Source organism: Varanus komodoensis, unplaced genomic scaffold (genome assembly GCF_004798865.1).
Source record: "Varanus komodoensis strain SLA01 unplaced genomic scaffold, ASM479886v1 scaffold39, whole genome shotgun sequence".
In the NCBI taxonomy this organism is placed as follows: domain Eukaryota; kingdom Metazoa; phylum Chordata; class Lepidosauria; order Squamata; family Varanidae; genus Varanus; species Varanus komodoensis.
In genome coordinates, this window is record NW_025335922.1 from 5525581 (window position 1) to 5541963 (window position 16383).

A 16383-nucleotide genomic window follows, 5' to 3' on the forward strand; every position below is an offset into this window, starting at 1 on the left:
AGCTGGTGCCGGAGGTCAGACTAGATGGCCCGGGAGACCCCTTCTGACTCGCTCTGTTTTCTATGTTTCCTATGTTTCTAATTCCCTGGAAAGCATGCAAAGGATTGCAACCTTATGAGGTAACTGCATTTACAAAACAACCTGAATTACGATAGCCAAAGCATAAAACTTTTATTTTATCACACAGTCAGACAGACGCAGTTGCTATATTCTGTTTTTCTGAACAGAGGCAAAAAGATTGGAAAACAATGTGCCATCAAGTCATCTGGAACTTATGGCAACTCTATGAACGAACGTGTTCCATCCATGACAGTCCTGCCCAGCTCCTGCAAATTCAAGGCTGAGGGTTCCTTTATAGAGTCAATGCATCTCAGATGCGATCTTCCTTCTCTTCTGCTTTTGAGTTTCCCTAACATAATTGTCTTCTCCAAGGAGTTTTGCCTTCATGTGACAGTAGGAGATCCTCAGTTTTGTTATGTTTTCATCTAGGGAAAACTTTGGCTAGGATCCACTTTTAATCTAGCATCCACTTGTTCATCTTTCTGTTGGTCTAGGTCAGTGATGGCAAACCTTTTAGAGACTGAGTGCCCAAACTGCAATGCAAAACCCATCACAAAGAGCCAACACTGCAAAAAAACCCTGAATACTGAGGTTTTAGTTTAGAAAAAACAACTAAATATGATGCTGCAGATTCAAATATGCCAGGGGGACAGCACAACATTAAAAGAATCTCAGTCTTTTAATTAGAACATCTCTTGCTAAATCTTAGATATTAAATTTCATTTTTCCTTGCGAAAACTCAAAGCTAAAATCTTGTGTTAATAAAAATGAATGTATTAAAACTCACAGCCACTCCAAGCAAATATATAAATATCCTTGGCAGCGCACTGACCGGCCATGCGAAAGCTCGGACAAGTCGCGGTTAATGAGTTGCGGCTCGTGACATCATCACCTGGTGCCACTACTCCTTTCCAAGCATGCGCATGGCCCCTATGCGTGCTGTTATCCAATGCTTGGGTGCTGGGGCAATGCTGAGGTGACTTGGCTCATGTGCTGACAGAGAAGGCTCTGCACGCCCGCTGCGGCACACATGCCATTGGTTCACCACCACTGGTCTAGGTTATTTGCAGAGGTCTCCTCTAGTGCCATGTTTAAACACATCCATTTTCTTTCTGCCAGCTTTCTTCACTGTACGGATACATAGTGATCCGAATACAATACTGTGGATGAACTTGGCCTTGGTCTCCAGTGAAACCACTTTAACTGTATTTAATTATATTTCCTAGTTTGTTCATTGTTGCCCTTCCAAGTTTCAGTTCTCTTTGAATTTTTTGGATGCAGCCACTATTTGAATTGATGATTGAGCTGAGGTTTCTAAAATTTTTCACAATTTCAGTTTCTTCATTGTTGTGTAATTCTTCTTCTTTGTATACTTAATGTTCAGCTGCAGTCCTAGTTTTGCACTTTATTTTTTCACTTTCATCTGGAGTCATTTCAATTTGTTGCTGCTTTCTGCCAGTAAAATGGTATCATTTCTACATCTTAAATTATTAATGTATCTTGCTCTGCCAATTTTCATTCCTCCTTCTCTGATGCTAATTCAGCTTTTCCTTATGTTCTGTGTACAGATTGAACAGACATGGATATAAAATTCGCCCTTGTCTAATGGGAAACCATTCTGTTCCTTCATATTCTGTCCTAACAGTAGCTTACTGTCCACAAATACAGTCACACATTAGGACAATTAAGTGCGGAGGCACACCCATTTCTTTCAGGACCATCCATAGCTTCTTGTGATCCACACAAAGGCTTTGTAATAGTCTATAAGGCATAGACTGATCTTCTGAAATTCTTTGGTGTGCTCCAGTATGCTCCATATATTTGCAATATGATCTCAAGTCCCTCTTCCTCTTTAGAATCCAATTTGCTCCACATGGGGTAACATCCTTTGTTACAGCACTTTGAACATCACTTACTTGCATGGGAAATTAGTCCAATGGCCCTATGGTTGCTGCACTATTTTGTATTTCCTTTCTTGGGGACTATATATTGAACATTTCCAGTCTATGGGCCATTGTATTGTTTTCCATATTTGTTCACATATTCTTGTTTGAATTTGGACCAATTCAGTCTCTACCACTTGAAACAGTACTACTAGTACCTTGTCTATTCCAGATGCTTTGTTCCTTCCAAGTGCTTTCACAGCAGCTTTTACTTCACTTTCTAATATTGTAGGCTCTTCCCCAGGATTCTTCTTCAACGGAGTCTGCCATCCTTTCATCTCTTCTATATAGGTCTTTTTCCATCTTCTCTTTATTGTATCCAGGTCAAATAATGTGGTCCTCTTTAGTATCCCTAATCTAGCTTTGAATTTTCCTTTCATTTCTTGAATCTTCTGGAAGAGATCCCTTGTTTTCCCACTTCTGTTGCTCTCTTTTATTTTTATTTTTTGAACTAGTTATTGTAATTGTGCTTTTTGTCTCTACACGATTGTTGGTGAAAGTTGCATTTAGGATTCTGACCCTATTTTGGTTCCTTTAGCTTTTGTTTATTTCCTGTTCTTAGTATTTCTTACTGTGAATGTTTCTTTTGTCATTCATCTAGATGTTTCTTTCTTTTTGCTACAGAAATTGCTTTTCTGGCATTCTTCCATAATATTTACACAGAGAAAACATTTAAGTATTTCAATGTTTGGCAACAAAGAACTAAAAGTACTATATAGTAACATATGAATTTTCTGTTTTCCTAAAAAAGAAATGTAAGAGACATGAAGCGCCACTAGCTGACTTTAAAAGTACAATTTTAAAGAATATTGTTGAAACATAAAATGGAACTGCTGAATTGAAAGATAGCTCAACTCTTAAACTGTGCTTACAGCATCTACTGATCTACTGATTTTGGAAAAGCATTCACATAATGCCATAATGTCATGCTTTGTCATGAAAGCCTTCCCGCTCTCCTGTGAGATGAGGCTGGCTGACACATTTCCTTTTCCAAATAGCCAGTATCCTCCATCAGTTCCTGCATTCCTAGTCCCAAACTGGTGGTGGAAAGAAGAAGACTCTTTGCCTCCTGAACTGCCAGTTAAAGAATCTGATTTCCCCATACTATCCTTTAACCCAGCATGTTTCCAATCAATTGGCAATGTGCAGCTATTCCATCTTTTCTTCCTTAATGGATTTTTTCTGGAAAGCAGAACGGATGGTTGCAGTAGGAAAATAAGTGGAAAGCCAAAAATTGGAGATGTGGTCTGAAGACCCCCATAAAATGCCATGAATGAGACAATTTGAGTGCACAATAAAATCTTCATCTGAAAGCATTTCACATTTACAGGCACACAAGCAGCACGAGACACAGGTGAGATTTGTCCCTTGAGCAGTCCTAGCTGCAACCTTGGCAAAGTCCTTCAAAATCACAATGGATATTCTGTCTTTGGAGGACCCTCCCTCCACCCTTGTAGCTGGCATGGATCCTTACACAACAGCTGAGTAGGCACCATCTTTAGAGTAGGTGCTGGGGGGGGGGGGGAGAGGTAGCCAAAGGCAGGGAAAAGCAAGCCACCACCTTTCTGTGAAGAATCCGGGAGATGTTTCCACTTCTCCTTCTGAGGAGGGGTAAAATCACTTGTCTACATGTCTTGGAGGACAAGAGGAGGCAATTCACATTCCTTCCAAACTCAAAAGAAAGTCCATAATCTTCTGAGCTTGGCGAGTTAAGGGTAGCCACATAGGATGCCACTCTTAACCATATGTTTTAGCACTTTTAACCACAGTGATACTTGCAATAAGGGCTGGCTGAAGAGTTATAAAGGTGGTTAAAAAGCATCCCCCTTTTTATCAGTGCACAATCATGGATACACCTGCGACTTGAATTTGTGTTGTTTGTGTTGACACATGCAATTACAGAACAGGGGGTGTCAATTTATCCCTGATTTAATATTCCTGAAAAGGCTTGATTGTGTATTAAAGGTATTCCATTTTGAAATAGTTACAAACATTAACGATTGCTTAGCCATGTTAGATTGCTGGTGGATAAAATAATGAAGAGTTTGAGGAACCTTAATGACTAACAAATGTATGTGACTCAGATGTTCACATAACGTGCTATAGTTCGCAAATGCTTACATCCCAAACCTATTAGACTTTAAGTCAGCCTAAAACATGTTAATTATTATCCACACTGAATTACCCTCTAAAGTGAAGTGTTGAAAGGCACCATTTAGGACCATTCAAGAGAAGAGAAATGTTTGCACAACAACTAACCAACAGCAAAACCCTGACCAGTACTCATAATCAAACAAGTTTCTAAGGCAACTTTTTCTATTTCAGACTAGAAACTCCTGTTTGCCTGTGCGACACGAATGCATGTATAGATTTTCTCTCTGCCTTAATTTTATAATTTTAAGCCGTTATCTTTCCACCGATGAAGAAAGTCCACTCTTTTACCCTTCGCCCACCTTGACGGTGAAGACACTAGCGGTCGGAGTTGTGCTGAGGGCTATCGCTGCCCCCAAGGAGTGATCGGGAATGAGCCCCTCGAAATCCCCCAACCACCCGTGCAGCAGGCTGCTGACAGGTTCCGCGGACAAGCATGACAGGCAAAAGAGCCTCCCTCACGGGAAGGGGAAAAGAGGAGGGGAAGCTACTTCGCTGGGAGGCCCCATTTTGCGGGGGGTCGGAGAGAGGAGTTTCGACTGTGGGGGGGGGGGCTCCGCTATTCACCTTATGAAGGACCAGCCAGACTCAACCGCCGCCTCCCTCAGACACCCCCAGCGGTTCCCTCGGAGGACGAGACACGCTCCGCCTCATGCCTTCCCCCCGGCCTTACTCTGCGAGCCGTCGTCGACGCGGTCGAACTCCCAGTCCGGCGACAGAGTCTCCAGCGCCATAGCAGCCCCGCGCCCACCGGCGGCGGCGATAGCAAAAGCAAAAACCGGAGCTGCCCTTGCCCCACTGACTGAAAACCACGGGACTTCCTGCCACGCCTGCACAGCATTCTGGGAAGGGTAGTTTCCCGCTGTCGAGGGAAGGAGGACGCCGGTGCTGTGGCGATTGGGCAGCGAGCGAAAGAGGCGGGGCGGGGCGGGGCGGGGCAACGGCGCCCCCTACGGGTGAGTGTCTATGGTTAGAGAGAGGCCCAGGGTAGTGGTGCTGAAGAATCATGTCGCGAGAGAGACGTACTGTAAAGGACGTGTCACCATGATTGTGGGTGTTTTGCTAACCCTGTTTCTTATTGATCAATTCCTTCGAACAAACGCAATTCTCTGTAGGGACAAATATTTTTCCCCAGACACAATATGTTATGCCTTATTGTAATGAAAAGTCTTTTGGGGTTTGTTCGGTCATGAATGGACGATTAACATCTATTCAAGTGACAAAAGGCTGCACCTGGTGGAGACTAAAACTACTAGAACTGGATTCTTAATATGGATCAAGCAGCAGCCTCCAGTTTTGGACGTTTTAAATTATTTATTGTATGGCACATTCACATCACACTTCAATTAGAAAAAGCACAGGCATAACAACATGGCATATGTCAGAATCCCGGAATCTCAATTTGAGAAGAGGAAATAAAACTCGGAGTCGTAGGAAAGATCAATCGTTATGAACCTCCGTGTCTTTATTGTCTATTCCAGGTTCCCACGGTTGACTCACGATAATGCATTACCGAGCTAGCAGAGATAAACTCGCTGCCAAGCTTCAATACCATTACAGGGCATTTATAGGTACACAGGTACAGGGCAATTGATGACAGAATGCAGAGATTACAATAAGATTCTGAGGTCATCACATACAGAACAGATAAAGAAATGTCAGTCAATCACACTGTAACAATGAGATTAAAATATTTCTATTTGCCTGTATTGACACTTTAGTTGAGTAACTTGAACCCATCTCCAGGTCTGCTCAGACATGCAAATTCAAGCTACTAGAAACTATTCATGATAAGCTCAGACCCTTATCTCGACTCTAAACATTCTGCATGATCAGGGCACATGAAGCCCTCTGGGCTATCAAAAGATTATTGTAAACTGAATTCCAGCTATGACTATTTACAATGTATATTTGGGCTAAAATGGCCTGTCTACTGTAGCTTACAGCTAAAGGTGAGAGAAAGGAGCGGTGGTGGGGGGGGGGGATGCCATTTTAAACGGTGACAGCTTGGTTTTGAGAAGGAAGACAGGGTCTGATCCCACAATGCAAAGGCACACAGGAGTAATGCTTTTCAGACAGGATTTATCCACATTTTCCCAACACATACAAAATACAAGAACCAAAACATTATAAATGTATATCTCGATTACAGGTATATTTTTTGCTTTTGTTTGTCCCAACCAGGAAATTAACAAACTCTCCTTTATAAGCTCTATTTTTGGCACTCTGTCACTATATGTTGGATAGTTTGTCTTTTGATCCAACAAACACAATTCAGAGATGGTATTTTGCCCCATGTATAAGGGGCATCTGCACATTTGCCATGGCCAGTGTGAATTCGATTTACTGTTGTCCATATCACATGGGACTGGTCAAATCCAGGTGGTTTTTCCAAGATGCTGGGCTGACTGCAACATTGTGGGGGACAATTTTCTATCCAGTGTTGTTTCCACATATTGTGAATATTAAAATCATCTGCAAGTGCCCTAGCAGTAGATAAGATAACTGATAACTCCCTGTTGCCAATTTGAGTGATGCAGTTTGCCTAGAGCAAAACAGGTTGCGATCTAGACATCCAGCTATTAGTACTGCTAAGGCACTTGTAGAAGATTTTTGGATTATTCTTGGGCCATGGCTATGGAGACCACTGAGATCATGACTGACTGATTGATGGCTATATAGTCCAATAACCAAAGCTCTCCGGGCAGTTCACAACAATTTTTCAAAAATGCAACAAAAGATACAATAAAAATAGAGACACGAGTAAGATAAAAACACAACATAAACTTCCAATATACAGCTTTAAAACAGTTCAAAAAGCCAATATGTTATGGTGGTGGTGGCCGGCTCTGCAGAATTTACCATTACCCCACTGTAATCCATTTCCTCAGAGGCATCAGTCAGCCAGCTTCTGGCAGCCACTGCACATGCTGCTCTTTTGTGCAGATGGAGGATAATTTCGGCTATGTAAGGATCTATACCATGGAGCATGAGCTATTAGCATGTAGCAGGGTTGGGGAACCTCTGAATTTTCAAACATGGGACTACAACTCTCATCATCATGCCTGTGGGCCATGCTGGCTGGGGTCAATGGGTGTTTGAATCCAACAACAGCTGGAGCCACAGGTTCCCCATCCCTGCTCATATTGAGGTAAGGTGGCACAAAGATGGTTGTTACAGGTGCAGTGGACCCCAGTACAGTACTCATGGGCACCTCCAATAGCATTTACATAATCCTTCACCTTCTGTCCCCTTAAAATAAATACTTTTAATTTTAAAAATGAATAGCATTGGGGCTGCAGAAGTTCCTTTCTGCTCCTGAACCTGCCACCAATCAGAAAAAAAAGGCAAGTTTAAGCAAGGGGTAGAAGGGAAGGTACACATCCTCAATTGGAATCATTTTGTAGTGGTACGTACAGCAGTTTCTTAAATTCCAAAGCTACCCGAGAAGGTTTCAGATGCTGCTGTAGAAAATTCCACTATTAATCCAGCTGGCAGCTAAATTAAATTCAGTGGAAGCTACATGGCTAGATGCCCTTTTGTCCATGAAGAAATGAACATCAGGCTACGGCTTCTCTTGGTGACTCTCATGTGAGCTGTGACAAATATAAAATAAAGGCAGTCTGGCTCTATGTGTTAAGTCACTGGAGAAACTGTGGCAAGTGGGCCTTGATGCTCCTGGTACATGCTGGCACTGTTCGTACACTTCCATTTCTGCAGGGACAAATCAGAATAAATAAAAACCAAGGAAGCATTTCTCTCCCACCATTTCCCTCTTCTCCTGATGAAAGCAAAAGAAGGAACTGCAAATGCAGGACTGTAGCTGAACATTAACAAAAGTACAGACTACAGAAGAAATGCATAGCTTTAAGTTCAACAATGAAGAAATTGAAACTGTAAAAGATTTTGCATACTTTGGTTCAGTCATCAATTCAAAGGAGACTGCTGCCAAGAAATTCAAAGAAGACTGAGTCTTGGAAGGGCAGCAATGAAGGAATAATCAAGTGTAAGGACATTTCACTGGAGACCAAGGCCAAGATCAGTCATGCTAGTGTATTCCCAGTCACAATGCATGGGCATGAAAGCTGGACAATGAAGAAAGCTGACAGGCAGAAAATTGATGCATTTGAAGCACGGTGCTTTGCAAATACCCTGGCCTGACAGGAAGACAAACGAGTGGATCCTAGATCAAATTGAAGCCAGAGCTTTCCCTAGAAGCAAAAATGGCAAAGCTGAGGCTGTCATACTCTGGATACATCATGAGTGATCAACACTCCCCGGAGAGGACAATCATGCTAGGGCAAGTGAAAGGCACAAGAAGAGATGGATTGCCTCTAAAAAAGAAGCTGCAGCCTTGAAATTAGAAGAGCCGAGCTGTCATGGATAGCACATTCTGGAGGGCATTCATTCATCGGGTCATCATAGGTCAGAAACAACTTGATGGCACAGAAAATAACAATTTCCCTCTTCTAATTCCTGCAAAAGGAAAAAATACAGTTTTCAGAATAGAAGGATTTGGGGAAACATACCTTGTGTATGACTTCCTGAAGACAAGAATGCCTCACTGGCAAAGTGTTCAAGGGTGCTTCTGGATGCAGTGCTCCTAGACGACCACTCAAAAATGCATTGAGAAGTTAATCCATCCTTTCTTCTCAACGGTGGTGAGTGGGTGTGTACATAGCATGCTTGCAGAGACAAGGCTTTTATTATGAAATCTTCCTGGCTCATTCATGGAATTATATGTTACGTCCTTTAGAATTTATCATCTTCTCCCTATAGCCCTCCTATGGTTTCTTCTTTTTTCTCACACCAAAAACAAAAAACAAACAAAAAACAAACAAACCCCAGTAAAAAGGAGGACAGCTATACAGATACCATTGGATTAATAGTTCTAGGAGCCCTCTACTTGGAAGTACCCAAAGAACAAAGTTGAGATAGTGGGAAAGCATGGGAGGGCTACAGGTGGAAGATGAACAGGTTGTACTGCCCACCCCAAGCATTTTGCGAATGAGGCTGGGCAATGACACAAGAAATGCCAAAAGAGGTTTCCCTAATGACGGAGGAATGTAGTGCATGGGACAGCCTCAGGCTAGGAAGTAGACTCTTTTAATACCATCCCATCTAAGGCATGTCTAGACATCCCAGTGGATCAAAACAGCAGTGCTGTTTGTTGTTTGTTGTTCCACTGCAGTAGGGTTCAAGCTGCTGATAACTTGCAAAATTCACATTCTTCCTCTACAAAAAGAGTTATAGGAAGCAATAGGACAGCCTCTTCCACCCTCAACTTAGGATCCTCCGGATGTTTTGGACTCTGGGCAGCCCCAGCCAGTATGATCAATGACAGGGAGTGATGCAAGTACATGATGGCTCCATTTAGCCATTATAGATAATAGCCACTGATGGACGTCTTCTTTACAATTTTGATCAGCACCTTCTCAAAGATTTCCAACCGACTGGCCATCAAGACATCTTGTGGCAGCAAATTTTGTAAATGGATGTAGGTGCAGTGTAGAGACTTTTCTTCCTGTTGTCTGCCTTTAATCTACTAGCAATCAATGTCATTGGATATCTGGAAAGTCTCTTCTTCCTTCCAGTGCAGAAGTGGGGAGCTTCTTTCAGCCCAAGGGTAAACTCAATCCCAGTGTATAAAGCTCTCAGAGGCCACTTTCAAGCTGGGTTGGGCCGAAGATGGAATGACTGAGGCCAAAACCATCACCACCGCCTTATCAGCATAATAGAGTTTAAAGCTCTGGCTTCAGTCTTTTAGAATAAGGTGTAAAACTTCAGAGAAGCCTGGAAACTACCAAATCATTTGTGGTTGGGGGAAAGGGTTTTTATCATGCTCCAAGTGTTCATTGGCTTGCCCAGTATCAAGACATTTACCGTATTTTTTGCTCTATAAGACGCACTTTTTTCCCCCTCAAAAGTAAGGGGAAATGTCTGTGCATCTTATAGAGCGAATGTGTGTGTGCCCGATGCTCGGGACGCTGCCTGTCGCCTGCACCACGTGGCACCACCTGGCTGGCACACGCTCGGCGCACCCTGCTCCGCCCCCCCCTCCAGTGCAGGTGGGAGCTATGCCGCTCAGGGGGAGCGGTGCAGAGGAGGAGGAGCCACAGACTTTAACCCGCCAGCCGCACTGAGAGACAGACTGCTCACCCCCACCGCCTGGGAACTGCTCACCCCCACTGCCTGGGAAGACCTGCCGCCGCGCTGCCCGGAAGACCACCGCCAGCATGCTGCCGGCCCCATGTGGCACCACCTGGCCAGCACGTGCTCGGCACGCCCTGCTCCGCCCCCCTCCTCCGGCACAGGTGAGAGCTGTTAATCACAGGTCAGTGTGTGTTTTCAAATGGCAACCCGTCTTTTAATGAAGCCCATGGGGAAGCGATAGGGAATGTGCCTGTGATTATCAGGAAGCTTTCCATGGATCAGTTATCTGTTAGTTGATCAGACACATTTTTTTTAGGATCAGTGGATATCAGCATTACCTTCGTGTGTGAAGTTTATTCTTCAAAGGCTACTTAGTCCACTGTGTGTTTGATTTACCATACAATATCTCATTTTTTGTCAGAAGTTTTTTTCTATTATTTACTAGTAGGGCAGCGTGGACATTACTGGCTTTTTTAGATTTGTTATTGAATTGTCTGCAGCAGCACTTGAATAACTGGTGTAGATTGTGGATTCCTTCAATAATTCCACTACTGACTAAGAAAGTGATGTCAGTGATTGTGAGCAACAGAGCTTCATAAATTCTGACTCTAGTTATGATGAGTTCTATGGGTTCAACGAAAACTAGAAGAGTACTCGAACTTTAAAGTCTCTCTTTTGTTAATGACAGTGATGATGGTTCTTAATGCCACTGTTGACTGCTGTTCACTTTACAAGGTTGAAATACGGTATTACTGTATTCTGTTATAGTTTATTAAATAGTTTAATAAACCATTTGATTCAGAATATTTTTTTCTTGTTTTCCTCCTCTAAAAACTAGGTGCGTCTTTTGGTCAGGTGCGTCTTATAGAGCGAAAAATATGGTATGTTACTGACAACAACAGTTTTGTGCACTCACAAGGTGGCACTATATCCACAGCCACTGTGATGTTGCACTTCTCAATCACCTTGTAGCTTACCTCTTGAGATGCACTCACTAAGATTTCACTTTTAAGAGAGAAGATGCTTTGACTATTAAATTAACTGGATTATCTTGTGGCATGTGCTAAATTACCCTGCTAATCTGAGATATGGGTTACATACTTATTCTCTCCAGAGCTTAAAACATTAATTTCTAAGGAAATCAAGTGAAAAATTATAGTTATTTTCTAGGGGTTTTATAAATGAACTGTTAGAGTTTATAAATGAACTCTTCAGTGCCAGAATATGAAATTATAATTGCTCTGTAATTATAATCTTGCTTTAATTTGAGATCCTGATACTGCAATCCTATACATGTTTACTCAGAAGTAAACCCTATTGAGTTCAATGGGACTTCTTCAAAGGTAAGTGAATGTGAAGCATTGTTTCCCAACCTCCCCACACCCCAACCCCTGGATATGTTGACCTGGTGCTCCCATAATCTCTAGCCTTAATGAGAGCTGCAGTCCGAGACAAATCACAGTTGAATCCCAAATTGTTTGTTTATTTATTTAAAACATGTATATTTGGTCAGGATGTCTAGACAGCTTACACAAAAAATAAAACAACAGTAACAAGGACAGCAAAATCCACAACAGCACATGAATAAAAGCACAACCTACAATAAAAATATGTCATAAAATCATTCTAACCATTAAAATATCCAGCAAATAAAATTTTTTAGTCCAGCACTAAAATGAATAGTGTTGAGGCACCTCTCTGAGGAGAGATGGGGTGCTACCACTGAGAAGGCCCTTCCCCAGTAGCCATTCTTCTAGCCTCTTTCAAGGAGGGCTCCCAGCAGGACCTCTACAGATGATCTTTAGGTTCAGCCAGGTTCTTATGGAAGGAGACATTCCTTCAGATATCTAGGCCCTAAACTGTTCCCTGTAATTCTGACACAAGTGGTTTGTACTCATGGCTGATCTCAGTACAGAAATTTATCTTTCAGTTTTTAAATGGAAAACACACAAATCAGAAAACAATCTGTGTGAGAGATACTGTATTTCAGAAAAGATATATCCTATCAGATTACCCATAGGGAATTGAGACTGGCAGGTCTTTGTTGATAATAGTTTAAGCTATGTTGCCCATGTACTGATGAATGATTCCAAATACATGCCTCCCCACCCCGCACATACATCATCATCATCATCAACAACAACAACTCCAAGCTTTCTGCCACATAAATGAGAACAGGCACTAAGTCCTAAAGTGCTGCTTCAATCTATTTCCACTTCGGCCAAAATTGTGTCTTCTGCTAAACAAATGGGCAGACCTCACACAGCACACCTTGTTTGTAACCTTACTACTAAAAGTGACCTGCACTGGCCCAGGGGGAGTTTATGGGGGCAAAGTGTGTTCCCAGACATCACTGTAAGCTGGTGGACCAAAATTATCCCAGAGCAAAGTTGGATTCTTTCTTGGATATCTATGTGATGGTTCTAGTAAACACTTTGGGGAAAAAAAACCCTCATTTCTTTTCACTTTTCTTTATAAATTAAATAGAGGAAAACAGTACAATACATGACTGCAATAAAAAGAATACAATAAACCCTGAGCAGGATGAAAACAATTCAGCATGAAAACAGGGAGACAACTTTAACCCAGAGTAAAAGTTTCGTGAAACTGGAAGTAAAGGACTTAGCTTCTCCCCTGCAGCATAACAGAAAGTTTAACATGTTCTTTTTAATTTGTGTAATAATTGTAAATATTTCTATCTTGAGCAAAAGAAAAGAAAAGCAGAGATAAACAAGAAAGACGAGTTACCTGTGCAAACTGCTTCAAAGCACAGTTAAACCTGGAAGACAACTTAGTGCGCAATCTTATGCGTGTTTAGACAGCAAAAAGTCCTACAACTCCACCATTGCTGGGGGGCTGCAGTATGCTGGGAGTTGTAAGCTATTTTTTCTGTTGAAACATGCATAGATTGTGCCCTAAAAAGGGAAGAAGAGGAAGAAAAAACAAGTGGGTAGGGTGAGCAAAAATAAGGTAGGAGCAACCAACTAGAATCCTCTTAAATAAAACTCTTCACTGTACTTTACTTTGCAGGAGGGAAACCATTAATTACTGATCACCCATGGCTAACAGAAACATGAACTATGTACCTGGTAAGGGAAACAGAGTGTACCATAAAATGGGCACTGCTGGATTTGAACTAAAGTCCTCTCCAGTTTCCCTGTTGACAAACCAGCCCCAAAACAGAACATGAGCTGTAAATCTGCTCCTGATATTGCCCCCCAGAAACTGCTATTGAAAGGCACACTGCCTCTGATCTTGAAAGCAGTATATGCCCATCATGGTGATTAAAGCTCTTCTAAGGCACTTAATTGGCTTAATCAGCTGTTAAGCCATTCTTCTCGCCTCTTTCAAAGAGGGCTCCCAGCAAAGGACCTCTGCAGTGTTATCTGCTTTCAGTGCTATAGCAGAATTGATGATAAATGATAAAGCACTAACCTTTCTGCTTTTTGGCTAGATCACCTCTAGGAAGCGATAGAGCATAGCAGGATGGCACAGATGCACAAGAGAAAACCGCACGTTCTTTTGCATTGATAGTTAAATGTCACATTGTCCCTGCTCTAAAAGCCACTGGCCCAGAAGTGCTCTTTAGATGCAGAAGGAAAACTAGGGGGTGATGTCATTGACCAAAGAACCCAAAAACTATTCTGAATATAGAATGACGGGTGCATGATAAATGCCTCGTGTAGAAAAGCCCTTGGCCTTTGATAGCCTTATAGTTGATGCTGATGCTGATGACATGACATCTTTGTTCTTCTTGCAAGGAACCCAAGGTGGCTTACATAGTTCCATTTTATCCTCACAACAGCCCTGTGAGGTAGGTCAGGCAGAGAGTGAGTGCCTGGCCCAAACTCACTCAGTGAATTTCATGGTCCTGTGGAGACTAGAACCGGGATCTCCTGGGTTTTCAATCCTGCTCCCTAAGCACCGCAATATGTCTGATTCTCAAGAAAGTATTTTTAAGATGGTGGCCAATGCCACTTGAAAATGTGAATGTAACCATATGCTGTGTGAAGTAGTACTTCCTTTTGTAAGCCCCTGATCCTTGCAGGGACGGGTGCAATACATGGGCAAGCACTCATTGGGCCAATGGGGTGCAACCGCCCACACCCATGTTCCAGTCATGACGATGTTCTGAGTTCAGCAAAGTGGCTGCTACACTTCACCTGCCAGTATTACTTGGTGTCTACTCTTAGCAGGGGAGGCTGGTGTCCGTGGGATGGTGCATCCACTCCAGATTTCACCCTGATTGTTTAAGAAGCTATCCTTGGCACTGAGCCCCTTTTGGGATAAATTCAGTACCATGGATAGATCCTTTAAAGTTCAGATTGAAGTTAGCTGGATTTGGGCAGTAGTATGTATATGAAGAAGCCAAAGGGAATACCAAATACAGGAGTTTTTGAGCTTTCTGATTCATATCTTACTAATATTTTTCTGAATTGATGAACAATTATAAATATCCTTGACAGCCACCAGACTCGGGAAGACTGTTCTGCAGTGTTCATCAATGCTTCCAAGATGAAGAAGATAATTCTAGGATAGGTCAAGTGATCCCATAAGTTATACAATATGATAATCTTGAGACAGTTGTACAATGTTTGTGCATGGTGGTCTATTTCTCTTGTTCTTAGGTATGTGTCTCTCACTCCACATAGAATTTTGAAGAAGTTCATGATGCTTCTTGAATATAACACTCTTCCACATTGCTGCTCTTCATTTCTCAGGATCTCATAGTACTTGGTGTAGGCTTTTAAATGTTGCAGAACATGATGCTAAGTCACAAAGAGCACAAGCACGAAGAGAGTGCACAGCTGTGTTGTACCACTTGTTAGACCTGGTGCCATGCCCCTTTGGTACCAAATTGTGCACACAAATTACAAACTACGGTGCAGCTTTGCCTCCCTAGAAACATTGCGGTGGACACCCATGGTGCAAGAGACATGCAGACTGAACAGGTGGCACAATAAATTGCACAGGTTTATAGAAGAGCCCCCACCTTCGGCCCTCCATTTATTTATTTATTTAAAACATTTTTATCCTGTCCTTTATGATAAAATGTCTCAGGATGGCTTACAAAAGGCTTAGCTCCCCCCTGATCCTGCTACACTCAATAATGCACAAAAAGGTACACTTCAGAGGTGCGGTTCATGCCTTAGGGCTCAGAATGGGGTGTTCTACTTTTCATAATAAAAGCTCTCCATTGGTTCTTGCAGAGGAAGGATCACTCTAGATGCTCTGTACTGGAGTTGCTAGGTGACAATTCGTTGAAGGAACAGCTTTTGTTTTGTAAAGATAATGAAATGTAGAGAGCCTGTATCCCTCCGGAGGCCTTCAGACTCCAACTCCCATCACTTACAGCAACAGGGCAGTCTGCAGAGGCTGCTAAAGGGGCATTGACGGAACAAAGTGGGACAACCCAGGCAGTGTCCTCCATGTGTTGGGTTACAGCTCCCCTCCTTCCCAGCCAGCGTAGCTGTTGGCCATGGGGGTTGCAGTCCAACATGTCCGGATGACACCAGATTGGCCAAGCCTAGACTGATGGGCACGACAAAGGCCCTTACACAGATGCTTAGCGTGTGCCCTCACCCCAAGCTCTTCCCTGCTAAATTTCTGCAGGGAATGGAAAGCCCTCCCTGGAAAGAAAAGTTGCAACCTTACTGAGTCCCCTACCCAACCAAAGACTAAAGTGCAGAACCCGCGCACACGCCCTCTTTCTCGCTCCCAGCTCTGAAGGCTCCCAGACAGGCAGCTTGGTTCGCATGTGCGTGTCTTTCGCTCGCCCTTTGTTCCAAATTGCCTGCTGCTTGTGGGTGGGCGGCGGGGGCAAGGCCAAGCAGCCAAGCGCGCTCCCGCGCTCCAGCCGCTGAGGCGGGGGGCCTCCCATTTTTGCGCGCGCCCGCTGAATTGCATCAGACTAGACGCGGCGGCTGCTACTGCAAGTCTGTGTGTTGCAGGGTACCCAGAAGCTGGACGAGGGCTCTCCAGCCACTCTCGAGGATTCGCCTTCGCTCCTCCAGGTGGCAAAGCCTCCCCGCTGGAGCAGCTCTGCGCGGCTCCGCTCTTCAGCCTTTCCCGTCCA

The 16383-nt window shown here is 43.1% G+C and overlaps 1 protein-coding gene across 1 annotated transcript in view; it reads right to left on the bottom strand.

Annotated features, from left to right (window-relative positions):
* Nucleotides 1–4970, bottom strand: part of WASHC4 (WASH complex subunit 4) — a 45417-nt gene extending 40447 nt beyond the window's left edge. Inside the window, exon 1 of the mRNA XM_044441015.1 lies at nucleotides 4828–4970. Coding sequence (XP_044296950.1) covers nucleotides 4828–4888 — 61 coding nt within the window. The 5' untranslated portion in view covers nucleotides 4889–4970. The remainder of the gene's footprint in view (nucleotides 1–4827) is intronic.
* Between the last annotated feature and the right edge of the window lie 11413 nt (nucleotides 4971–16383).